Source organism: Taudactylus pleione, unplaced genomic scaffold (assembly GCF_031769625.1).
Source record: "Taudactylus pleione unplaced genomic scaffold, aTauple2 ptg000116l, whole genome shotgun sequence".
In the NCBI taxonomy this organism is placed as follows: Eukaryota; Metazoa; Chordata; class Amphibia; order Anura; family Myobatrachidae; genus Taudactylus; species Taudactylus pleione.
The window spans coordinates 5,670,001-5,696,847 of NW_028284518.1; the positions used below are offsets into that span (position 1 = coordinate 5,670,001).

At 42.7% G+C, this 26,847-nt stretch overlaps 1 protein-coding gene across 1 annotated transcript in view; it reads left to right on the forward strand.

The window, feature by feature from the left end:
- ELOVL2 (ELOVL fatty acid elongase 2) overlaps positions 1 to 26,847 on the forward strand; it is a 139,362-nt gene that overhangs the window by 105,398 nt on the left and 7,117 nt on the right. The window contains exons 4-6 of the mRNA XM_088471766.1: positions 18,043 to 18,120; positions 18,763 to 18,934; positions 22,264 to 22,388. Coding sequence (XP_088327892.1) covers positions 18,043 to 18,120; positions 18,763 to 18,934; positions 22,264 to 22,388 — 375 coding nt within the window. The remainder of the gene's footprint in view (positions 1 to 18,042; positions 18,121 to 18,762; positions 18,935 to 22,263; positions 22,389 to 26,847) is intronic.

The window sequence follows — 26,847 nt, forward strand, 5'->3', positions numbered from 1 at the left end:
AACACTAAAAAGTAATATAAGGTTAGATGTCAGTGAGTGCATTCGTAGAGCATGTATAGTCTTATTCGAACTAAAGTCCGAAAGAGGCAGATGTACTAAGCTCTGGAAAGTGATAAATTGGAGAGTGATAAACTACCAACCAATCAGCTCCTGTCATTTTTCAAACACAGCCTGTAAGATGACAGGAGCTGAGTGGCTGGTAGTTTATCACTTTCCAATTTATCACTTTTCAGAGCTTAGTACATCTCCCACTAAATCTGTTAGCTGGGCCCACTAATCATTTTTCCAGAAATGAAAGCAGGGCTCTGACTTCACTACTACACAAAGCCCAAGCACAGGAGCATGGCATCCCTTAATAACACATAATGCACTGAAGTGCCAAAAGTCATGGGATAGTCGTTTGTAAAGGTAATAGTAGGTGGAGTCATCATGCTGTGCCATCTTTGGAATGCCCAGACCTACATCAGTTGTAATCTGACATCTCATGAGTCAGTGTGAACACTGACCAGGCTACTCATGGCAAGGTGATGGGAATTATCAGTGTTCAAACGGGGCATGATAGTTGCTGCCCAACGGATGGGATATTCCGAAGTTGTGCAGACATTAAACATTCTTTGATCTACAGTGTCAAGTGTGTACCGGGAATACCTCACGGAAGGCATTACCACAGCACAGTGGCTGACCAAGGATGCTTAATGATCGTGACCAGTTGCATCTGGCCAGAATTGTTTGTGGTAACAGGCAAGTGACACATACCCATTCAATACAGGAGGTAACAGACGCATATCCAGTAGGTCAGTGCAACATTCCTCAGCTTCCTTGGGATATGAGAGCAGAAGAGCCACCAGGCTGCCCCTGTTAACCTTTATGACACCAGACACAGCGCTTCACCTGGACTTGTGATGTCACTAATTTGACCCTGGGAGGACTGGCAACGTGTCATGGTCCGATGAGTCACGGTTCCAGTTGTTTTGGGCTGATGGCAGGGTTCGGGTGTAGCGCAGACACCATAGGCTATTGACCACAGTTGTCACTGTGCAGGCTGGTGGTGGTTCCATAATGGTGTGGAGTGTGTTCACGTGGAATGGGTTGGGTTCTTTGGTCTGCCTGAACACGTCATAGGCCAGTAACCGCTATGTTGCATTGCTTGATGACCATTTGCAGCCCTTCATGGACTTCATGTACTCCCACAACAATTCAATATTACAGCAGGATAATGCATGTCATCAGTCCCAAGTTGTCTAGAATAGGTTCGGAGAGCATTTTGGAGAGTTCTGACGAATAGCGTGGCCACCACGTCTGTACGACATTAACCCAATCAAGAATTTTTTTGCCACATGGTGGAGAGTTCCATGCGCACCCAAGATCCTACACCTATAAGTATCAGGGAGCTGTTGGAAGCTATCCAGATGGCATGGGGTCAACATCTCTCCAGGGGTCTTACATCCACTCGTAGAATCAATACCACACTGAGTTGCTGCACTTCGCCAGGCTAGAGGGGGTCCTATACAATACTAGGCATCTATCCCATGACTTTTGGCACATCAGTGTACATGTCCCGCTGCACAGAAAGATGGGGGGCACCATAACTGGAGGATGTTGGTCTATTGCAGGGGTAGGCAACCTATGTCACTTAGGTTACTGTGGAACTACACATCCCAGCATGCCCTGCCACAGTTTTATCACAACAGCAAAACTGTGAAAGGGTTATGCTGGGATATTGTGGTTCCTCAGCAGCTAGATTGTCATAGGTTGCCAATCTCTGCTTTACTGTATTTAGCAACTGGTTAAATTCAGTTCTTTTTTATTTCCTTACTATTATATGTATTAGTATAATACTAAAGTAAGCTATATCGTGCCTCATTTATCACTACTGAGCTTTCTAAGAACCAGCTACTGTTTCATAGGCAAAAGATTAACAAAACTCTGGAACCCCAGTTCACCTTCAGTGCAGAGAAAAATACATTGCCCTGTCATTATTTGCTTAGCTAAGTACATGGTTCATCTCACTGTAAGTTTTGTGCCATGCTGGCAATCCTCCTAGCTCTCCAAATGTCAGCTTGTTACAAAGGTATAAGAGCTGGGCGAGCTGCCATTGGTAGTATTCATTTTCTCCTGCTTCAGTTATTTGTGGAAAAAAACCCCAGTCACATTCAAGGACATGCCAGTGTGGCGGTGAGAAGATGAGCTGTAATAATGGGCATTCATAACATGAAGGAGCTTGTAGAGGTGAAGCTGTTTCATCAGTGTTACGTACAAGGACAGCTCATGCTGCAATGGAGATCATTCCTTTTTAAAACACACTTCAGGTCACTAATGATAATCAATAAAATCTTTGTTTTGTCTCATAAAACACAAACCTTCAAGAATAACATTTCAATTATGTCTCAATATAACCTCCAGATCACCAGTGTGTGCAGACTGTAGACAGTAATATCAATAAAGTAATACGTTTTTTAAACCCATATCCATTCCAAAATTGTAATTGGGGATCTGTCACCTTACCCAATAACAAACATACCCAATGAGGGAGTAGAGAGACAAAAAGCACAGGTTATAAATATACTTGGAATCAATTGTCTATTCTGTCACTATTCCACAGCAAAGGAGAAAAACTGGCACCACCTCCTAGTCACTAAGTAAATAATCATGGGGGAGTGTATATGTGTGTACTATTTTGTGGTATAAACAGCTATTAAATAGTAGAAACCAACGGAAAGTATTGTAATAGGCACACCAGCCATATAGATAGACTTAACCAGGAGCTTGGGGTTATTGCAGTGTTGTACAGCTGTACTCACAGTTATGTATACACATGCAGTATAGATGGAGCAGAGCATATAGTGGACCATCCGGTCACGTATGTAGGCAGTATAGCAGGTAATGAAGCTGAGTACAACACGTCCGTGTAGTACTGTGGCGCTCAAACAAAGTAGTCCAAGATGGCTCCGTGCATTCGAAGACTACCTAATGGCAGCCATCTTGGTAAAGGTACAGATGCTTCAGCTAATGAAGCATCATGGTGGTAGCTCAGTAGTGCACTCCATATACCAACATTATAAACAATGTACACTGAGCCTAAAAGCTTTGCCTTTTTGTATTTCTTGTCAGGGGACCACTACAGGGTTAGCATTTGAATATGACATGAAGCCTGATATAATTTCTGAAGATGGCGTAAACCTATGGGGCCAAATGCCGAAAAGCTTTGCTTTTCATAGTTTGGTTCATAGGGCTCAGACTGTAGTCTCCGTTGATAATAAGGGGGACTGCAGTGCTAATTAGCCTTCTGCATTAGGCAATTAGTACATAGCAATAATTCATAAAATTATGCAAATACTGCAGTTTCTACATAATTTTATGAAGAAAAAAAAAAATGCTTGATATATAAGCCCCATAATCCTTTTTGCACAGTAATGCAAACATTTTGTACAAACTTTATCATTCAATTTTGTTATTTTCTCCTTCGCAGTACCCTCTCGTGGTTCAGCAAAGACATGGTCATTTTATACTTATATTAAATCAATTTCAAGCATCATCTCCCTGGCTTCCATAAGTTGAGTTTAAAGATTAAAAGATTGATATTCACATTTAAAATGTATTTAGCCCTCTATTATGGCTCTAAGATTCCTTACCCAACAATATACGAGGGCTGATTGAAAAGACTGATTTGTTTATGCAGAATCTGATGACTCCACAGGATCTGAAAATTTTTCTTTTTAAAAGTAGCGTCCTTCACATTCAATACATTTTTTTCAGCATTTCAACGATTCAAAGACATGAAGTAGGCTGTTTTGTGACATCACTTTTAGTGTTGCAGCTGTGGCATTTTTCATTTCATGAGAGCTTCTTTCTGCACAGTTGTTTTTTCAGGGTTGGGAATGCACAGAAATCACAGGGCGCTAAGTCTGGGCTATATGGAGGGTGTTCCAGTGCTGTCCCATTAATTTCAGTCAGTACTGCCAATTCAACAGCAGCAACATGTGGTCGGGCATTGTTTTGGAGCAAAACCCACTGTTTCTTCAGCAAATGTGGTCTTTTCTTCCTCATGGCTCCACTCAGGGTTTTCAGGATGTGTGCATAGTAGTCACCATTAATTGTCTGTCCACGGGGAACCCAGTGCTGTAGGATCATACCCTGCGCATCAAAGAACAGCAGAAGCGAGACACGGCGAAAAAATCTGGCGGAGGCAAATTTGCGTGTTTCCATACACTGGACTGTTGTTTGGATTCCGGATCATAATGACGAATCCGCGATTCGTAACACGTCACAACTGATGTCAGGAAATCCTCTCTGACATTTGAACGGTGTTCTTACACCATTCAACTCGTTGTTGCACCTGCTCTTCTGTGAGATTTCTGGGCGGGTACCTGGCACACACGCGATGCATTTTCAGTTCTTTTGTCACAATATGCTGAACCCATACGAATGAGATGTCAAGTGAAGCTGAACTTTCGCGTAAAGTTGACCTTCTGTAATTTTGTACTATCTCTGCAGCTATGGCAATGTTGACATCTGTAACTGCGGTAGATGGTCTCCCAGAACACGCTTCATCAGTCACTTGCGTATTACCCTCTTTGAAGTGCTTCCACCACCGAAATACTGTGCACGGCTAATTGTTCCTCCACCGTATGATTACATGAGTTTCATTTCTGCTTTTAACACAAAATTCAATCACACATCTTTGATGTAATCTCAGAAACGTCGTTCTCATCCACCATGATGACACGTACCAAGATCTTCCACTCGCTGTGACCAAACAAAGAGGACTACAGCAGTCCAACTGCAGGTTCAGACACATCGATGTATGAGCTTCACAATAACCAGCATAGCGTTGCCACGGCTACCTATTGGATAGAAAAACAGAGGCAGTCTCATACTTTTCAATCAGCCCTTGTAAATCATTTGGACACTTATGTTCCATTTACTGACACTGATTGAAAGCGAATGCAAGGAGTCAATGGAGTGACCCCCACCCCATGATACTTGCGACTGTGTTAGGAATGCAGTTTTACTGATCAGTCATAGATCATTAGAGAGAAAGGGGGTTGTCAGGAACTATATGTGCTGACCTCACTTATCCTTTCAAGAGCCAAGCAAAATCCGCAGTGTTTCCTAAATTCATTCACACAGACTCCAAACAAAGTTAGCAAATGGGACAAAACATATTTGATTGATAACAATGTAGCACAAGGCTAGTAGAATCTGTCATCCTTTTCTATTGGTGAATGACAAAATAAGAGAAGGTAATACATAGGGGCCCATTTATGATCGCATTTGTAATGCGATCTGGGTAAGATATTACCGCTGATAATCGCATTGCGATCATAGAGCAGGATTGTATTATCCGGCACCCGCAAGGAAAGAGGTGAGCTGAAAAGAAAGTTGCCCAGAGTGGTGCCAGGGCTACTGCGCATACGCATTCCGAGGAACTGCACATGCGTGGCCGCCATTGCAGGGGAACCCTCCACCGGCTAATTTTGCAATCTGTAACCCATAGGCTACAGCAGGTTACCGCCATCTTCAGCTGTGGGGGCCAAACTCCAGACTGCATTGCATTCCAGAAGTTGGTACATATAACAGATTTGCATATGAAGGGAACGCAGCATGTATCAAGATATCTGCTGCGGTTCCTCTGTCATACATTCAGGGGATACTAAATATTTGCTGTTTCCCCCCTGAAAATGGGTGTTTTCGGGGAATAAGCCACATATTTATTGATAAATGGGCCCCGTAGTCACACAGCCAGTGATTCCACACTCGGCCAGGGGTGTCAGGCATGTCACAGGCCCTGTGTTGCTTCAACCATGTCCCCGATGCATTCAGAGTTGGCGCACACCATAGAAATGTACATGACGCCTCCCCATATTGAGGCCCACGCGTATGCTCATTCCTTAACTAGGATATATTGAAGCCTACTAACTATTGAACTACTCCTACCACATCCATGAAAGGATATAAAAAAAACACACCTAAATAGGGAAAATACATATGATAATGCGCCCTCTGCTGTCTAATATAAGGATAGCAGGCCAACTGCCAATTTCTTTTACACAGGTCACATAACTACCAGTTGACTGGTGGCAGTGTAATCTCTGGCTGAGTTAGCGAAGATGGAGGAAGAACAGTTATACAATGTTTTCCTAAAACATAGGGGGGATTCAAGTAGTTGTGAGGCTCGATCTGTACCTCATGGGATATATATCACAGGATTTCTTGGACTCCCTTATCACAAGACATAAGACTCCTTGTTGTATTAAAATTCCAAACTTTATTGGATGTAGGTTGAAAATTTGTGACCAAAAAGGGATGTTAGTGGTAAAGAGTAAACTGTATGAGAGCTACTGAAAGTGCTTGACAACTTTTATGGTGGTCTGCAGATACTACTCCATGTGTTTGGGTAAGTAGACCCTCAAGTTGTTGGGTATATAAAATTATCGGTATACTTGTACATAGAGTGATGCACACAGCAGCTCGATTAAACTTCCATCATAGGTAAATAAAATTATTCTGTTAGGACTTTATACTACAATACACATAGTTAACTCCAAAAAAAAGCTGTCAAATAACCTAATTAATAGTATAGAAAGTGCTGCTAAGTGTTGTATGAGGTGTTGTAGGTAGGTGCAGCATGCGCAGCTTGAAGACAGGCTGCGAAGAGACAGGAAAGAAGCCGGCAGAGTCAAGCCCCCACCATTGCTCGCCTTCTCCGCTTAGCCCCGGAATCCCCGATACCTGAGCCCCTCTCATGCCGGGATATCCCCAATGCCTGAGACCTGGCTGCAGCGGTAGTCTATGATCCCCGCTCAGATCATGCAGCTCCACAGCGCCAGTCCCCCACCGGTGCTGCTGTGCCCTCTTCCTTAGCCCCGGCTCACAGGAGGAGAGCTCAGGAAGCCGGGTGGAGCTGCTAAAAGGTAAGAGGACACAGCAGGGAGGGATCTTTCTGATTTTCAGTTACCTCTCCTGTATTGGATGCTTTACGCCATCTCAGGATGGCATACAGTATCACTGTCAAGTTCCGACAAAAATATGCTTTTTCGGAACTTGATGAATTTCATAATTTCCACATCCCCCATACAATAGTATGCGGACTATGGAAATTATCAGGGGAGAATTGTAACCAGGAGATATCAGTGATATCTGCTGCGTTACATTAATGATGAATGGCAATGACACTTAATTTACACAAAAATAGGTATTAATTTTCACCTACTTTTGTAGAAATTAAGTGATGATGAATAGACCCCACAGGAAAATTACCTAAAATTATGTAGAAATTGTAGTTTCTGCATAATTTTATCTAAAAAAACAGTTTGATGCATAGGCCCCTTAGTCTCTGAATGTGGTTGTGTAGTAGAAGAGATGTTTTATAACCTCACTTAGCATTGGTTCAGTGCACTTGATTCATCTCACAGACAACAACAGCCCTTAGTGCTTACATGCAAAGCATGAACAAGTGCTGCCCGGTATTAACAGTCTAGCTGTATCTAGGAGTGATGCAATGTGTGCCAAAGGTCACCAACCCACAAATACAATGGCAAATGCCAGCTACATTCAGGTCATACACTTTTTCTCCTGAATAAATGTCTATTTCCCCACATAGTACACAGACAAAACTACTTTTGCATAACATGCTAATTTTATCTTTGTACTTAGAACATGTTTCAGTATTAGGGATTCCGTGTGCTAGAAAATGTAAGATCCACATACTTAGGTGTACATGTTCCCACTGAATTCATGGCCCATCTGCACCTCATATGTGCCAAATCATTTAGAGGGGGTCTCAGATAGCTTACCTGCAACTGGACTTTGCAGGGTCTTTCTCAGCATTGGCAACCTGGGAGACTGAGGGGGCGATTCAGACCCAGATACTAAGCTGTGATCGCTCGCATCCAAAATGGGCCGGGTATGCAAATTCTGCGATCGCACTGTCTGGTGTAAATGACGCCCTCTATGTCTTAGAGAGCGACGGCAGAGTGAGTGCACGTTTATCTAAAGATGCCCAATTTTCTTTCTTAGTACACGTCATCTCCAAGAAGTGTATGATTAATCAGAACCATCGAGAACCATCGGAGCTGCACGTAGCGCTTGAGGTAGACCCTACCCCACCGTAAGCACTGCGATCACTGCAGGCTGAAATACAACCAAGTGACGTGTACAATGACGCGTCCATGCTAATTATGCACACCCATAAAACTCAGTTTTGATGCCCAGACACGCCTGCGTTCGCAACACCACTCCCCTTCACAAGCACCTTCTCCTGTTACCACCCACAAACGGCATGATCTGTCACTCAAAGTAGCGCTCAGTCTGTGTACAACAAGCGCACGATTCCCGATCGCAATGACTGGCTTGCACACGCGCACTGTGACGGATATGCATGCGCAGACAGGCGACAATCGCCCACAGCGAGCGTCCGCGGCTTAGCCGTGTCTGAATCGGCACCTGAGTTCCAAACATCACTGCATCTCTCTCTAATGCCCCGTACACACTAAACGATGTGTGTATGGGGCGATGTCATCAGCCGCGGGCTTGTCGGGAGTACCGGTATAGTCAAGTGCATCCACACTTGACCTTGCCGACAACGGGGGGTTTTAAGCAGGGCCAAGCTGCATTTGGCATCGCGGGAGCGCGCATTATTCGTCGGTGAGTGAATACACACTGGACGATATGAACGATATATCATTTAACTATATCGTTATTGTTCATATATATATCGTCCAGTGTGTACGAGTAAAGGCCCCCCCCCACAGTATGATTTTTTGTTTCCAATCGATTGAAACGAGAAATCATTTAAACAGTGCCGTGTGTGGGCATGACAACGATACGATGCATGCTCCCACTGGTGGTTGATTGTGGTCGCTGATCTCTTCAACATGCAGAAAGATTAGCGACATCGTTCCATGGGTGTGCACACAGAACGATGTGATGGCCGACACAGATGCGCGCACTGATCAGGAAGATTCGTGCTACATGCATCTGTGTGTCAATGAGACAGATGCATGAACGGCACCTCGGCCAAAGCATTACCCCTGATCGCTAGTCAACCCAGGCCCGTGGATCACTGGGGAGTTGTGGACCCCCCAATAAAGTGGTCTCCTCTCCAGGGCACCCCAGGTCTAGGCTGATAGCCTTCGGTGATTTTAGGTTACTTTTGCGGTTCTCACCATTGCCTCTCTCAGCCAATGAATGCTCAGACCTGGGATTTCTATAGTGAAATCCCGTCGCTGAGCCATCATTCAGGTAGTACTATCCTTAGAGAACAATACTAATGTCCTGTGGTTCGCAAATTTTTGGTTTGTTTTTTTGACAAGCCCTATGGATACCTACATGGAACGAAGATGACGTGATCCACGCATAGGAGGAGGTGAGTAGATTTTTTTTTTTTTTTTAGCAGGCACCTATGGATTATCTACTTGGAGAAGGGGACGTGATGGGCTTCGGGATACTTGAGAGTTGAGATAGTGAGAGTGAATGTGTGTGTGCATGTATGTTATATTAAACTTTTACTTTCAACAGTGTGTGTGTTCTGTGTTTTGTTTTTTTTGTATTTCTTTAGCTGTGGAACTACAGGTAGCAGCGGGCCTGTAATGCCCCACATGTTGGTACTTGTGGTTCTTCAAGTACCAGTATGCGGGGGAGGCTTGCTGGGACCTGTAGTTCCACAGCAAAAGACAATATTTGTAACTCTTTGAAATGCACCACACTACATAATCAACCCGGCACCCACAGTTTCAGGGATGCTGGGGATAGCCCCGGGCTATCAGCTTAGGCCTGGGGTGCCCTGGAGAGGGGAACCCCTTTATTGGGGGGATACCCAACTCTCCAGGGATCCCCGGCCTGGGCTGAATAGTGGTCAGGGGTAATGCTTTTGCTTGGTGACCCGGCGAAAGGGTTCCCATGGCTGTGGCAGTACCCCCCGCTTTAAAAAGCTTGGTGTGGCAAATACAGGGGGCCCCTAAACTTTTTGTCCCCTGTATTTACAGAACCAGATCAGAGCCCAGTGCTGGTTGCGCTAAATACAGGGAACCCCTACGTTGTTTGTCTCCTGTATTTTGGCAACCAGGGCTGGTTCTAAATAGCCTGGTGCTGGTTGTGCTTAATACAGGGTACCCCTATGTCGTTTGTCCCCTGTATTTAGCTCAATTAGTACTGGGTCACAAGAAAAACAGGACTGGTTGAGCTTTGGGGAAGGGGGGGTCACGCAGTTTTGTTTTTTTACTTTTTTCACTGGTTTTGATTTTTTTTTTTTAACACAGAAGCACAGACGGATCTCACTGATCTGTCCGTGCATCTGTGTCATTGATTTTTTATTTTTTTTAAACAGAGGCGTTTATCACGGATCTCCCTGATCCGTGCATGCAACTCTTTGCTATCGCACACGATCTAAAGAATATGCCAATCATTACATCGTGCACGATAGATCTGGTGTACAGTGTGCAGCTTTTGCTGCACATCGTTCACTGGAGCTGCCGGGGAGAGTTCAAGGGAGATCACTAATGAGATTGGATCGTTAGCCAAATCTGACCGTGTGTACCCACCTTAACAGGAGCACTGCTTGGACTCACTATGGCACTGTGCTGTCATTTAGACATTCCTGTTACAACAGCCCAATGCAGGGGCGTGGCCTAACTGCGGATCAGAGAGGACGCACATGTGGGATCTCTCTCTGTGATTTAATCCTTTTGGCCCATATTCCTTCATCCCAGGCGCCTATTTTACTGTTCAGGCCTAGCGTCACTGCGGGAGCCGGGGACTAAAGTTTCTGGCCGGAAGTCCCGCGGACGCCCGCCGGATACTGTGGAGAGGCCTCCGGACCTGCCACTTACCTCTCGCGGCGCTGCCTGGACGCCGCTCACCCCGGCTGTGACAGGCGGGCGTCTCTGCGTTGCCCCAGGATCTTCTTTCTGCCTTCTTGCCGGAGGTCTGACTGCTGCGGGTGTAGTTGCGGCCGCCATCTTGGAAGGCGGATTCTGGAGCCCGATTTTCCGGTCCCTGCTCCCTGCACTCCTCTTCTCAGCGGCTGCGGTGAGTGACCTGTCAGCTGGTCTGGGGTCTCCACTCTGCCTCCTCTGTTGGGCTGGAAGCTCAGGTATACAACAGTGCTCTAACAGTTATAGGAGCCACAACACACTTTCCCTGCCTGTCACAACTGACCTGGAGTAGCCATTGATTTGGTGCCCTTTCAATACTATCTCCCCTGCACCCTGCTTATGGAAATCTGTCATGTTATCAGCTTACAGTGAATGAAAAGTGGTTCTATTTTCTACTTTTTTTTTCCCTTTACTCCATTTGTCTACAAGTGCATTTATCTACTACTGGTACCTAACGTTGATGCTCTACTGCTATCGTGTGGATGATGTGATACATTACTACACAAAGAATCTCCTACACCACATTATGCCTCCATGGCTGTGATCCCTCTATAATGAGACTATTTCCCACCGCCACCTCATCTACACACAGCATAATATATCTCTATTTATTCGGCAATTACCCAAACGCCAATTTTTCATTTTGATCTATAACCAGAAGACATGGGGCCTAAGAAAAATAATAAATTGGCTAAAGGTATACCTCCAGTGAGCTTCTTCAAGACTACATCTGCGACCCCTCCGCTGTCGAGAGATTCCACACAACCTCCATGACTACGAATGTCACAAGATAAGCCTGCTATTCCCCATACAGCTTCATCTCCGCCTGTTTCCTCAGACGATGCCTCTATGGACGAACCTATCACGGTGCGGCGTATGCTGCAGCTCCTAGGCGATCTTAAAAAAGATATCAAGGCTGAATTATCTTCTACAGTTTGGGAACTAAAACATGATGTCGCTGAATTGGGCGGTCGCACGGACCACCTTGAGAATAAGTTGGAAGAGGTTGTCGCCTCTCACAATGACCTAATATCTGCACATGAAAATACTCAAGTGGAACTTTCTACACTTCGGGATAAGCTGGTAGATCTTGAAGACAGGGCACGCATTAATAACCTTAAAATCCGTGGAATTCCAGAAACGGTGCAGTTCTCCGAGCTTTCCGAGTTTGCTGTGGCTTTATTTCAGAAATTAATCCCAGAATTGCCTCCCACACAATTTCTCTTAGATCGCATTCACCGTCCTCCTAAGGCTCGTAATGCACCTGAAGCCTCTCCACGAGACACTATCATGAGGCTGCACTACTTTCATGTGAAGGAGCTCCTACTTCGAGCGTCTAGAGATGCTGGTCCCTCCTCTGCTACGCTGGGCAACTTACAAATATTTGGAGATCTATCCCCAGCTACATTAAATAAAAGATCCTTCTTCACCATCACATCAGCTTTACGTCAAGCTCAAATTCCATATAGATGGGGATTTCCAACGAAACTTATCATCACTCATGATGGATCTACAAAAGTGCTATGCTCCTTGGAAGATGGTCATAAAGCTCTGGACCTTTGGCAGATCCCGTATACTACCACATCAACTGCTCGCATTTCTGCAATTAGTTCAGACTGGGCTACAGCGGGCAAAAATGGATGACTGTTTTTCTGCCTCTACTTCCTCATCCCAACTTAGCTACTGTACCTCTGTTTGTGGTATTTTACCTATAGTGAACGTTGGATATCTCTTTGAGTCCTTATAGTTCATATAGCTCTTTACGACTCTAATTGCCTTTTTTTTTTCTTTTCTATATAAACCGTTCAGATAAAGATCAACGTAATTATACTTATTATATCTGTTTCCAAGGTCGTTTGATACAATATGTTTTTGTATTGCCGTTTTCTATGTTTTTTATAGCCATGACAGGCTTACTTTCTCTGTCTCAAGAATTATAGGCCGTTCTAGATATGTATGGTGTGTTTTATCCTACTGTTAAGTGCTATGCGCTTTTTTGTTCCCAGGTGGTGGGAACAGTGTCACTACCCCCATTGTTCTACTATTTTTGCCACTTTGTTTTGTGGCCCCTCTGACTCCCGCCATGGAGTCATTTATGTTTATGTCCCTTTTCATCCCTTTCCCTCCCCTATGTGTCCTTTCCCTTCCCTTATCCTGTTTGAAGGCTATATGATGTATAGCCTTATTATATTTCTCTATGTCAGTGTTGTTCGACCCAGTATATATAGGATGTTCTTGATTGATATTTGCATTTTTCTAGATCTGTCAAGATGGTGAATTTCATGACTATGAATGTTAAGGGTTTAAACTCCCCTCAGAAACACAGGATCGCCCTCCGCTATTTTAGAACTCACAAAATGGATATTTATAGCGGTTCAAGAAACCCATTTTGCTAAAGATGCCTCTCCTACCTTCTCCGACCCTTACTACCCGTCTGGTTATTTTGCCTCTGGCCCCACCAAGAAAGGGGGAGTGGCAATCCTTTTTCACCGCAATTGTAATTTTGTGTTAAAATCCCAAGTAGCTGACCCCTTGGGCAGATATCTTGTTCTGATGGGAGAGTTAGAGGGGAAAACTGTAACAATAGCATCTGTTTATGCCCCGAATACTGGTCAAATGTCATTTATTAGAAAGTTTTTTAGAGTTACCCATAAAGTGTGTTCAGGCCAGATTATTCTGCTCGGTGACTTTAATCTAGTTCCAGATCCTCGAATGGATAAATCTAGTGTTGCGGGTGGTGGCTCTTATGCTGGTCCTTCTGGGGTTTCGGAGGTGTTTAGTCAGTTATTCTTGGAGAATGGTCTATGTGATGTTTGGCGGGCTATGCATCCTACGACCCGTGATTACACCTTTCTCTCCCGTGTTCATGGATCGTATTCCAGGATCGACCTCGCCCTCATAGATAAATGGTCACTACAACAAGTTAGGAGTTCAAACATTCTCCCTATTACATGGTCTGACCATGCCCCCTTGACACTCCAGTGGGACTCTGGTGGGTCTATACCTTTCATCAGACCATGGAGATTTAATAATTTTCTTCTAACCTCTATAGAGGCAAAACAGGCCATTCAGTCTGCTCTCTCAGAATATCTCCAGTATAATAGGCCTACAGATACTACACCCTTTAACTTTTGGTGTGCCCTTAAGGCGGTTCTCAGGGGAACGGTTATTCAGGTAGCATCTAGACTTAAGAGCCAAGAAGCTCAAAAGCAAATCAAATTGGAGGATAGACTTACAAGAAATTTTAAAAGTTAGAGACGAATTAGAAGTCTATACTTTGAAAAAGATTAAATCCACTATTGACAGGATGAACCAAAGATTTTCTGTGGATGGTAATAGGGCATCTCGCCTTCTAGCCCGGAAGCCGAGAGGAAAAGTTGCCCGCGCCTCTGTACAGGCCTTGTATAATTGCTCAGGAGCCAAACTGACCAATCCACTAGATATTTCTAATATTTTTGCAGAATATTATTCTCGTCTCTATAATCTGAAAGATGAGGTAAACACAGTTCAACCTACATCAGAGACCATTTCAGCTTTCCTCTCAAACCTTTCACTACCCTCCCTCGCTGATCACTCTTTAGACTTCTTAAATACTCCCTGGATGGAGGGGGAAGTGAGGGATGCTGTCAAGTCCTTGAAACGTGATAAAGCTCCTGGACCTGATGGCTTCTCTAATAACTTTTATAAGGAGTTTCAGGTAGATCTTATTCCAGCACTGATGCAGGTCTTCGTAGAGGGGACCAACTCAGGCTCATTTCCCCCTGAAATGCTTGAGGCCCGTATCATTACCATTCTCAAACCAGGCAAGGACCCTACTTATTCGTAAAATTATAGGCCTATAGCCCTACTAAATACCGACGTTAAATTATATGCAAAATTAGTCGCCAATAGATTAAACCCACTGCTCCCAGACTTAATAAACCCGGATCAGGTGGGCTTTGTTTTGGGCCGACAAGCTCCAGACAATACGCAAAGAGCTTTGAACATTATACACAAGTAGCAGACCCACTCCTGGCACTTTCATTAGATGCCGAAAAAGCCTTTGATAGGCTACATTGGGGCTATATGAAGGCTGTACTATCCAAATTTGGTTTTTCAGGTCGGTTTCTAGACGCTATTCTTGCACTATATAGTTCACCTGGGGCACGAGTATATTGTAACGGTTTCCTGTCATCGTTGTTCTCTATAAGTAATGGCACCAGACAGGGTTGCCCCTTATCTCCTTTAATTTTCGTTTTAGCAATAGAACCTCTAGCAGAACACATCCGTACCAACCCTCTTCTTCATGGTCCCCTTATAAATGAGTGTCAACATAAAATTTGCCTGTTTGCAGACGACGTCCTTTTGTTTGTTACGCGCCCGGAAACCTCTCTCCCAATTTTACAACAATTACTTTATGATTATTCTGCGGCCTCATATTATAAATTAAACACATCCAAAACGGAGGTATTAGCACTAAATGTCCCACCCCAGCTCCTGTATTCCCTTAAATCCCAATATAATTATAATTGGCAATCACTGTCTCTCCGTTATTTAGGTATTTCTTTGTCGGCTAATGAAGACAAGCTTCTTGAGTACAATTATGGCCCCCTTTTAAACCAATTTATTGCCCTCACAAAAGATTGGATGAATCATGAGGTTTCCTGGATGGGCAGAATGGCGGCCGTCAAGATCACTCTTCTCCCTAAACTTATGTACTTATTTAGGTCAATACCTAGGACCCTCCCTTCTTCATGGTTAAATAGATTTTATGCGGTGCTGAACAAATATATCTGGAATAATAAGAGAGCCAGACTCGCTAGGAAATATTTAATGATGTCTAGATCATCTGGAGGCTTGGCATACCCCAATCTAGCACTCTGTCAATCTGCATGCTTGGCAGATCAGCTTAGTGATTGGTCGAATGTTCTTAACCCTAAACCCTGGGTCAGGCTAGAAAGTGATATGTTAGGCAAATTCCCCCTTTGTGATTTACTCTGGATTCCAACCAATTTTAGAGTCTCTTTAAAATCTATGTTCAGGGCAACAATAGCTTCTCTCAAAGCATGGGATAGCCTGTTTCCCCTTTTACAATTTAACCTGCCCTCTCTCCACCTCTCTATTCATGGTTTATCATTTTTAATCCCAAATGTAAACCTATTCTCCTGGAACCTCAATGGTATCCGTACTCTCCGAGACGTCTGTTTGAATAATAACCTTCTTTCCTTCACCCAATTACAGGCTAGCTTTTCCATTCCCTCTAGAGATTTTTTATAAATTTCTTCAAGTCAGACATTGGATACAGTCCTTTCCACATTTAGCAGGCTCAATGAAAATGATTCCTCCCCATGTATTTTCACGAATATCTTCAATTTCACGCAAAGGAGGTATATCTTTTTGGTACTCCCTTATGCTTACAGCGGAAGAACCGGACAAGTCACCAGCCATTATTAAATGGGACTATCACCTAAATATATGTCTGGACTCGCCTGAATGGGCTACACTTTTCTTTTTTGTATTTAAAATGTCTAGATGTATTTCGCATATTGAAATGTATGTGAAGTTACTTTACCGCATTTATTTGAAACCTGATAGATTACACAAAATTTGGCCTACTCAATCTAATTTGTGTTGGCGTGCATGTGGTCAAATAGGTGAGATATTCCATATTTTTTGGAACTGCCCTGCTATACGCTCTCTTTGGTTGGAGGTGGAAGATTTGATCCTGGAGGTCACAGGTTTATGGCTATCGCTGACCCCCTCTACTGCTCTCTTACATATGTTTCAGGATGATGTTCCCACCCACCATAGATATTTTATTAGCCATGTATTTATTGCTACCAAGGCAGCTATTGCCCAGTTTTGGAAGCAGGATAAGCCTCCCCCCCTATCTTTGATAAAGTCCAAAATAAATTATAGTTTCCGGATGGAAACTTTAAATAAATTGCTCTTACTATTCTTCTGCTAACTCTCCAATGATTAAGTGGTTCAGCCGGCATGAATTTATAAAGACGGATCCATGTCTTCCAATAACCACACATTGATATATCAAAGTTTGGATGTGTTCTATATTTTGGTTTGTATAATAGGAGTTATGGAGTGTTTTTTTTTTTTTTTTTACTGTTTGTGTAGGTCATACACTGATTCTGTTTTGTTTTTATTTTTTAGCTTTATGTGATATTTTGATTGACAATTGCCCCTGTATTTCCCCCTTGTTATAGTTTTCCCCTTTCTCTTTTTTCTTGTATGTCTTTACCAAAACAAAATTGAAAATTCAATAAAAATTATTGTTTAAAAAAAAAAAAAGAATAGCCCAATGCAGAACCAGTAGTGGAGGAATGCCAGCAATAGGACCAGCTTCTTCTAGTAGCTTTAGATGCCATGAAGTTTACCACAAATGTAATTTTGGGTGTAAATATTAGTTATGTGTATCTTAAAATGTTAACCCCTCCCACTCCCCCCCTAAAGAAAAAAAAAAACATTCTTAATATGCTGAGTTCTATTTTATCTGCGTCTGCTAAATGTGTGTTTAGAGAGTACCATTGTTGTTACCCCCTCTTGTAATCACTGTGCTTGCTTCCTGGCACTCCTACACTTAGTAATGATATGCAGTCAATCAGGATTCAGTTTATGTTGGAGACTATGGCAGACAAATAAGTGCGTGACAGGAAGCCCAGTCATTGTATCAGGGATCCAGTATCTAACTCTGCATTGTGAACAACAAACCCTCTCATTATATATGCTGCTATTCAAGAGTGAGAGCTTAATATCACTCAGTAGCCTTGTCAATATAATGGGAAAGAATGTACGACCCCCCCACCCCCACTCTTCACTCCCTGAAGCATGTAAACATGAAGATTTAATATTTATAGTATAAGTGCTATCACACTGATGGTTTATTCTGAGATTATGGTTCAGCAATAACATTGGGTCGCTTTAATTTTTTCTTTCATTCATTAAATACTGTGTCGTATATATCCTACTGTACTTTTCTGACAACTGGAGCATAAGCTCAGTTCACATTCCTGGTTTAATTCATCGGAGATAACTAACACCAATGACACAACATAATTTCAAATATTTACCAAACAATTGCTATGTCATGAAAATCTGTATTTATTCATTTAAAGAGTTTTAGGTTATATATTACATAGAATGGAAAACAAAAATCTGATTTTCTTTTTCATAGCTCATTCTTTCAACTTGGGAAGGAGGCTATAACTTACAATGCCAGAACCTGGATAGTGCTGGAAATGCAGATGTGCGGGTAAGAAATAGTCTTATTAAGCAGGTGCAATCAATGGAATTTAAATCATTGTTAGGGCAGCTGAAAGCAAACAACTGTGGTCATCTGCAGATTGTGACATCTTCATATTAGCGACACTAAAACGTGACAGCTACTGTATAATAGAAGATTGGCATGTTTGTTAATGGGAGGGTGGAAAAATTCAAGTAATGACATCTTGTCAGTCCTCACTAGTAGTGTAGCAATATAGGAAACACACCACTATATAGTATAGTATAGTTTCTCATCCTTGTGACCACTTATGGACCAGCAGTTGTAGTAGCTGGTTCAGATGTGAGCACTGTGCAATGATGCTACTACACAGTAATCTCATGAGAAAGACTCATGTGCACTAAACAGGCTATGCAGATAATGTCAGACAAGGGGGTTCCACATGGTGCAACAGACAGGGGACAAGGGTGGGCTAGACTGATACCTGAGAGCTATGGCAGATGAAAGACAAGAAGAATAGATTTTGAAGTTCAAAAAACAGCCAGTGAAGGTAAAACATGTAATTGAGGTATTTGTGATGTGTGGTGGCTGATTTTACTGTCTCCATTGGTCAAATGCATAGTTATGTGGCATTGACCTGTCTTTTCATATCTCTGTAATTTTGTTTTACAGGTGGCCAAAGTTCTTTGGTGGTACTATGTTTCTAAAGCAGTTGAATTCATGGACACAATGTTTTTTGTTTTGCGGAAAAAAAACAGCCAGATCACATTCCTCCATGTTTACCACCATGCCACGATGTTCAATATATGGTGGTGTGTAATGAACTGGATTCCTTGTGGACAGAGTAAGTCTTCATCAGTGGGGTAGCAATAGGAGTAGCAGCGGTTGAAACCCAAGCTCAGGGTTGCTGGTTTTTATCTTTGCAATTGTGGAAGCACCATCATAGCTTGCTTAGTGGTTGCAGTGATTCCAGATGGGAACTATGTGTCATGATATCTCTGCAAAATACTCCTGCAAGATTTCAGAAGTAAAAACTCTCCAGTATCTTATATGCCCTCCTGGTGGTTCAACATGTCTACAGATGTGTCCACATAATCGCACCAAATGTGTTATTAATGCTATATAAGTACAATGCAAGGGTACGTTGAATACTGCTGTTGGCATAACTAAGGGTGTGAGACCGGTATTGCCACGCAGAGCTCTAAGTGGCACCATTGCTATCCCATGGCCAATGCTTCTGGCTAACAAGGTGCAGCCAGGATCACTGCTGCAGCCCCATCAGAGTGACCTTTAGATGCTCTAGACAGGCACCCTGCAGCCTGTACAGCCAATCGGATTATCCTTGGGATGCTCCAGTCTGTACTGCAGTTGCCGGTGCTGCTAGGCTGATGTCATGACGTTATGCTCGAGCCGTTCGGCGCTAAGGGGGCAGGCTGGCACAGGACGCATTTGAGCCCTTTTACGTCACTGAGCCGTGCCATGCCTTGTACTGCGTATCACCTATGTGTAGGTTTTGCCACTGCCAGAATATTTTCGGGAATTCGCTTTACCACATTACACTCCAAATTTAGGATACAAGTTTAATGTAGCTTTAGAAAGGCGGCACTCGGGGTTAATAACAGACCTTACAAAGTACATAACTAAGTGAACAAGAAACCAGTGACTTACAGTACAACACAGTGCAGGACAAGGACATGGTTTATATACATTGCTGCATTAGAACAGGGTGCAAGCAACCAAGTGTTAGGTGTCCTAGTGGGGAGTAAGGAGTAGATGAATGTATAAAACAGTGATACACACTCACGATCAGTCTCCAATACACTTATTTAGATTGACACAATGAACTAGAATATCTGCACTAATAAAATAAATAGAGAGAGATAACAAATAGGATTGATACAAGCAGATCACCACAAAGACAAGTATTACAGTATAAATAATAATAATAATTTTTACTATAATAAATACAATTGTATAATTGTATAATAAATACAATTTGACCGGTAAATATAGAAACACAAAAATAATCACATACAATTACTGATAGCAATCCTTATAAGCTGAATAATAAATGGATTACTAATTAATACCAAATTATTATCACACTAGTTGATAATAATGATATTGATCAGAAAAATTCTGGAAAAAAAAATCGCTGGAGGAGGTGGATCCAAAAAATATATATATTAAAAACATAAAAGTTGATCCATAGTGTCCGCATCTATATCAAATTAAATGATCTTCAATCTCACCAGGTAAGATCAGCTGTGTTAAAAGGTCACAGATTGCCTGTGTCCTCACTCGTAGTATGTATGTCACATGCGTAACTTACAAATCATAGTCAAGCAGATAGAGAGCTGTAAGCGGCGGAGGAGGCTCCGGAGAGACAGGGTATAAGCGGCTCCTTACTATTCAGATGTTGTTAGTATCAGTCTGGCCGCATCTCAATCCTGCCTCAACTCCTGGTTGCTGGCTGATGTCCAGCGGGACCGCGAATCTCACGTGCTGGTGAGAGGATGATAGAATCAAATACTACAAATAGCAGGAGGTGTAAAAATACCAAATGGCGCTGACACGGGATGAGATTCTAAACCCTGTAGCAAGCAGCTGTACAGAAAAGAGGATAGTCAGTCCTCATCAACAAGTAGAAAAAAGGATTATATACTGCGCTTGACTAAACAGGGTGAAGTATCAAATAATAATTTATTACATATACATGAATGTATACGCCTACATACAATAAATATGCACAACAATATAACATGCAATAAAAAATATAAATGTACTGAAATAGACAAAATAAAAATGGAATAAAAAAGAATTGCTAAACATCACTTTCCCACTACAAAAGTGAAGTCCCAGATATATAGGCAATAACAGGGAGCCTGAGATAAATGACCTGGTAGAGAGTTCTCTTATAATGAATATAGGTCAGCATGAGCCACTTCCAGTATAGATAATAGTGGTCCTTAGACGATGCTAGCAAGATGTCACAATCCAAAATACCTCAAATCCAAAAATTCCTCAAATAGACACATATGATATAATGAGGTCTCTTGTTGCCATATTACCGTGTGACAAATTCAGTCAGCTGGTGGCGTGTGAAGCCGCCTCTACTGCCGTCGCAGCCTGTATTTCCGGCCCAGTGGGCACTTGGTACCTCAGCTGGCAAGGTGTATGGACAACTCCTTGGTCGTCACAATATAAATCCCAAATCCAATCGGCTGGTGGTATAGATGGTGAGAGGTATGATGGTCTTGCAGCGTCAATCTTCCATAGATATGGGATGGAATGAACAAATAACGGCTTGATAAAGCTGTGGCTTAACACAGCGAAACGCGTTAAGGGACTGGCTATCCCCTTTCCCACTCACCCAGACCAACAGCTTATAAGGATTGCTATCAGTAATTGTATGTGATTATTTTTATTTAGTGTTTCTATATTGACCAGTCAAATTGTAATTATAGTAAAAATTATTAATTTTTATACTGTAATACTTGTCGTTGTGGTGATCTGCTTGTATCAATCCTATTTGTTATCTCTCTCTATTTATTTTATTAGCGCAGATATTCTAGTTCATTGTGTTAACCCCGGTACACCTGGTTGCCAGGTGTATTTTAGTGTGCATTGTTTTTATCTGCTGCTTAAATTAGAAAGTATATTCACGAAAAACGTCATTCATTAGTTAATATTATTTGTTGCTTGCTTCATAATATTTTTTCAATTAGCGCTAAGATTCCGATCGTTGGTTTGTTGTCTACACTTATTTAGATTGGCCACATACTGGCTAATTTGGTCATTCATCCATAGGATAGATAAGCAGGATAAGTGTGGTGACACGTGTGCAACACCACATCCTACCAGATCCAGCTGTTCTGCCATTACAGTATCCAGGTGACATGTGTCAGTTGTCATATGTTGACCACACTTTCCACCATATCCAGTAACTATACTTTCAATTCTATAGAATATTATCACACATCTTAAATTGCTTTCAACCAATACACACTATAATATAGGAAATAGTGTAAGAACCTTCACATAGCAGCCCTAGCTTACCATCTCAATTTCAACAACTTCTAAATATAGAAGATAAAAACAATACGGTATAATATTGTACTTTTGCAATGTTGGTGTATAATGTATTGTTATTAATCTTGATACCAATTACAGGTTTTTTTGGACCTACACTGAACAGTTTTATCCACGTTCTCATGTACTCCTACTATGGCCTGTCTGTTATTCCATCCATGCACAAGTACCTCTGGTGGAAGAAGTACCTCACTCAGGCACAACTGGTAGGTTAAAAACTTTCAGTTGCCAAACCCGTAATTACTTTATATAATATGTAGAATTCTTGACTTTTTTTAAGTGAATTATGACAAAAACAAATTGCATAGCTCAATGTAGATATTGCATATACAGTATGAATCAATCTAAACGAGAGAGAGAGAGAGAGAGAGATGTTCGTTCAGGCTAATCTATTGAACCACTTCTGGATGGATTTTGCTGGGGTTTTTCATTATTCTATATGCCATTGGTAGAGAATGGTTTAGGTGTATGAACCATTCATCTATAACAAAAGGGGGCCAAGCAATTTTAGTGAAGCAAGTGACAGAAAAAATCTTGCACCAAGCTGCTTTATATGAGCTGGTCAGGGTGCTTAAACAGCAAGAGAGCACCTGGAACTGATGCTTCGAATGAAGTCAGAGAAAAAATTCTTGTGCTGTGTGAGTGACTGACTGCTGATGCTGCAGGGCCGAGGGCTGCATTCTGATTGATTCTCTGATGAAATGAGAGCCAATCAGAGATAGCAATGTACCCACTGGCTTAGCAGCAGTCTAGAGAGGGGAGGGAGGCAGGAATGGAGCAGAGTCACTTCTGAGGCAGACAGAGAGTGAGAGACAGGCTTCCAATAAACCCATGAAGTTACCCTGATGCAGACACAGGAGTCGGTAAGGAGCCAGGGGAGGCATTTCTATCAGGATTTTGTTTTTTTTTAAACTCAACCATCGGAACACCATCAAATGGTAAAAACTACCATCGGAACAAAAACATTGATGGTTAGTAACCATCGGATTCTGATGTCCATCCCTACGCTGAACCTGCAGTTGGACTGCTTCCACCACTCCACCATGAAGTGCTCCCTCTCCAGTGTGATGTTCCTGTTTAGCCACATGCCCACTGTGGCGAGGAAGCTTTACAAGAAGCATAGGAAATACAGGGTACATTGTGCAAAGAGGACATTTGCTCATCGCCATGTTCGGCAGCCAGGGTGGGGATGGGGGGGGCGGTTTGTGCATGGAGGCTGCGGAAATAGCCCAGGAACATGCTGATAATGCTTGTGGTAGCTACAATACAAATCTCTTAGCCATGATCCTCCTGCCCTTCTTAGCACTTCCCAGTGGCTGGGCCCCAGCCAGCTGCAGGGCAGCAGCAGGGGGGTTGTGGTGACACTGGTGAGATACAGGGGCAGGAGTAAGAAGCAGGGGATTGTGGTGAGATGCAAGGGGCTGTGGTGAAATATAGGATGCTGTGGTGAAATGCAGGGGGCAGACGTGAGAAGCAGGAGGCTGTTATGAGATTCAGGGGGCTGTGGTGAGATGCAGGGGAATGTGGTGACATGCTGTAGGTTGTTATGAGATGCAGGGAGCTGTGGTGAGGTGAAAATGCTCCCATGCGAAGCCTGGACGGGTCGCTAGCTAGTTTATATACACACAGATGTGTCATTATACATCCTTACTGAAGTCGCGCTAAAAAGCCCCTTCCTGCACAACAGGTCCTGTGGGACTGCTACCGCTGGACGCCTTTATTCCGTTTTTACGCTGAAAATGCACCTACACTGCATCCAGAAAGTATTCACAACGATTCACTTTTTCCACATTTTGTTATGTTACAGCTTTATTCCAAAATGGAATAAATTCATTTTTGTCCTCAAAATTCTATACACAATACCCCATAATGACAACGTATAAAAAGTTTGAGATTTTTGCAAATTTAATAAAAAAAAAAAAAAAAACACTAAGAAATCACATGTACATAAGTATTCACAGCCTTTGCCATGAAGCTCAAAATTGAGCTCAGGTGCATCCTGTTTCCACTGATCATCCTTGAGATGTACCTACAGCTTAACTGGAGTCCACCTGTGGTAAATTCAGTTGATTGGACATGATTTTGAAAGGCATACACCTGTCTATATAAGGTCCCACACTTGACAGTGCATGTCAGAGCACAAACCAAGCAAGAAGTCTAAGGAATTGTCTGTAGACCTCCGAGACAGGATTGTCTCGAGGCACAAATCTGGGAATGGGAACAGAAAAATATCTGCTGCTTTAAAGGTCCCAATGAGCACAGTGGCCTCACATCCATAAATGGAAGAAGTTCGGAACCACCAGGACTCTTCCTATAGTTGGCCGGCCGTCTAAACTGAGCGATCGGGGGAGACGGGCCCTAAGAGAGGTGACCAAGAACCTGATGGTGACTCAGTCAGAGCTACAGTATTCCTCTCTGGAGAGAGAACCTTCCAGAAGGACAACCGTCTCTGCAGCAATCCACCAATCAGGCCTGTATGGTAGAGTGGCCAGACGGAAGCCACTCCTTAGTAAAAAGCACATGGCAGCCTGTCTGGAGTTTGCCAAAATGCACCTGAAGGACTCTCAGACCATGAGACAAAGATTGATCTCTTTGGCGTGAATGCCAGGTGTTATGTTTGGAGGAAACCAGGCACCGCTCATCACCAGGCCAATACCACCTCTACAGTGAAGCATGGTGGTGGCAGCATCAAGCTGTATGGATGTTTTTCAGCGGCAGAAATTGGAAGACTAGTCAGGATAGACTGAAAGATGAATGCAGCAATGTACAGAGACATCCTGGATGAAAACCTGTTGCAGAGCGCTCTTGACCTTAGACTGGGGCGACTGTTCATCTTTCAGCAGGACAACAACCCTAAGCACACAACCAAGATATCAAAGGAGTGGCTTCAGGACAACTCTGTGAATGTACTTGAGTGGCCCAGCCAGAGCCCAGACTTGAATCCAATTGAACATCTCTGGAGAGATCTGACAATAGCTGTGCACCGACCGAGGAATGGGCGAAACTGCCCAAAGATAGGTGTGCCAAGCTTGTGGCATCATATTCAAAAAGACTTGAGGATGTAATTGCTGCCAAAGGTGCATCAACAAAGCATTGAGCAAAGGTTGTGAATACTTATGTACATGCGATTTATTAGTTTTTTTAATTAAATTTGCACAAATCGAAAAAAAGCTATTTACAAGTTGTCATTATGGGGTATTGTGTGTAGAATTTTGAGAACAAAAATGAATTTATTCTATTTTGGAATAAGGCTGTACCATAATAAAATGTGGAAAATGTGAAGCGTTGTGAATACTTTCCAGATGCACTGCAAGTTGCAATGCGAAGCGACTAGGACGCACACCAGCAGAATCTGTTGAGTAATTTGATATGCAACATTATATCTGTAAACAGATTCAGAGACTCAGTTGCACTCAAAGTACTACAATGGAGTGGCCGCAGCTTTTTTCATTCCATGTTCCATTGTGGCTCATATACAAACTCAGGTGCACACAGATATACAAGTGTCGCTTATCAAGTTTATCAGCACAGTCTGCTGGGTAGCACGGATCTGGTGGCTCACTCACACCAGGCAAGTCGTGCTGCTTGACCTATTGAAGATGGATGTGTGATGACACATCTGTGTGTGTGTGTGTGTTAAATTTGTTCAGAGACTAAATAAAATACTTTAGTACAACAGCACCATTATACAGTTATGTCCATACAAATATAAATAATGTTCCATAATGAGTAATGTTCAATAAATCAATTTCAAAGTCAACTTCTACAGATTATAACAGCAATTTTCTGATGAAACTGGAGTTAATGTCCAGGGAAACGCATCAGTATTGCTACAAGAGAGCCTTGGTTCATTACCTGGAGTTGTGCATTACAAGGCCAGCTACCAACAGTACTGTTATTTTTATTTTACAAACTTACATAAGAAAGTAGATTATCTATTAATAGCAGGCGGACTTCTTTTATGAGACATAATTCTATGATGATGTTGTCTGAGCAGGGTCCTGGTCTGTACATTTGCAGAAAGATATTGGCATTGTAAGGAGTTGCTTTGTTACGGAGTTATTTGGCAAAACCTCCGTCTACCATTTGTAATACATCATCAATGTGACTATTAGTGAACTCTCCCTGTGCACCTGCTGGGTGATCTGGAAACTGAGTTATTTGCAGCCACATATATCAGCGCGTCTTGCGGGGACCTCAATCACCGACTGCTGTGCTATTTCACTATTCACTTCACCTTGCATTGTTACACCAAAACATGCCTAGAGGCTGACCTCGAGGACGTCCATGTGGCGGAACCCTTACAGGTTGCCCAGAGTGCGCAGTTCAAAAAAATTACAGTCAAGATTATCCTCACAACCAACTTATAAGAAGATCAACTGACACGCCGCTTGCATCGGACATTAAATATTCTCCACAATACTACTCTTTGGGTCCTGTGCACATGCAATGTGTGAAAACTGTGGTGCCCTACACTTCTTGGTAGAGGATATTAACGCCCATTTTTGAGATTGCTGTCACAATATTTGTTCCACCAGGGTCAGACTGGGCCACAGGAGAAATCCCTGGTGGGTCTATGCCTGAAGGACCCCTTCTCTAGATGTCATGCACCAGACTGTGCACTGAACTGTACATTGTTACTCAATTAGAGGGTCAGTTACCTTG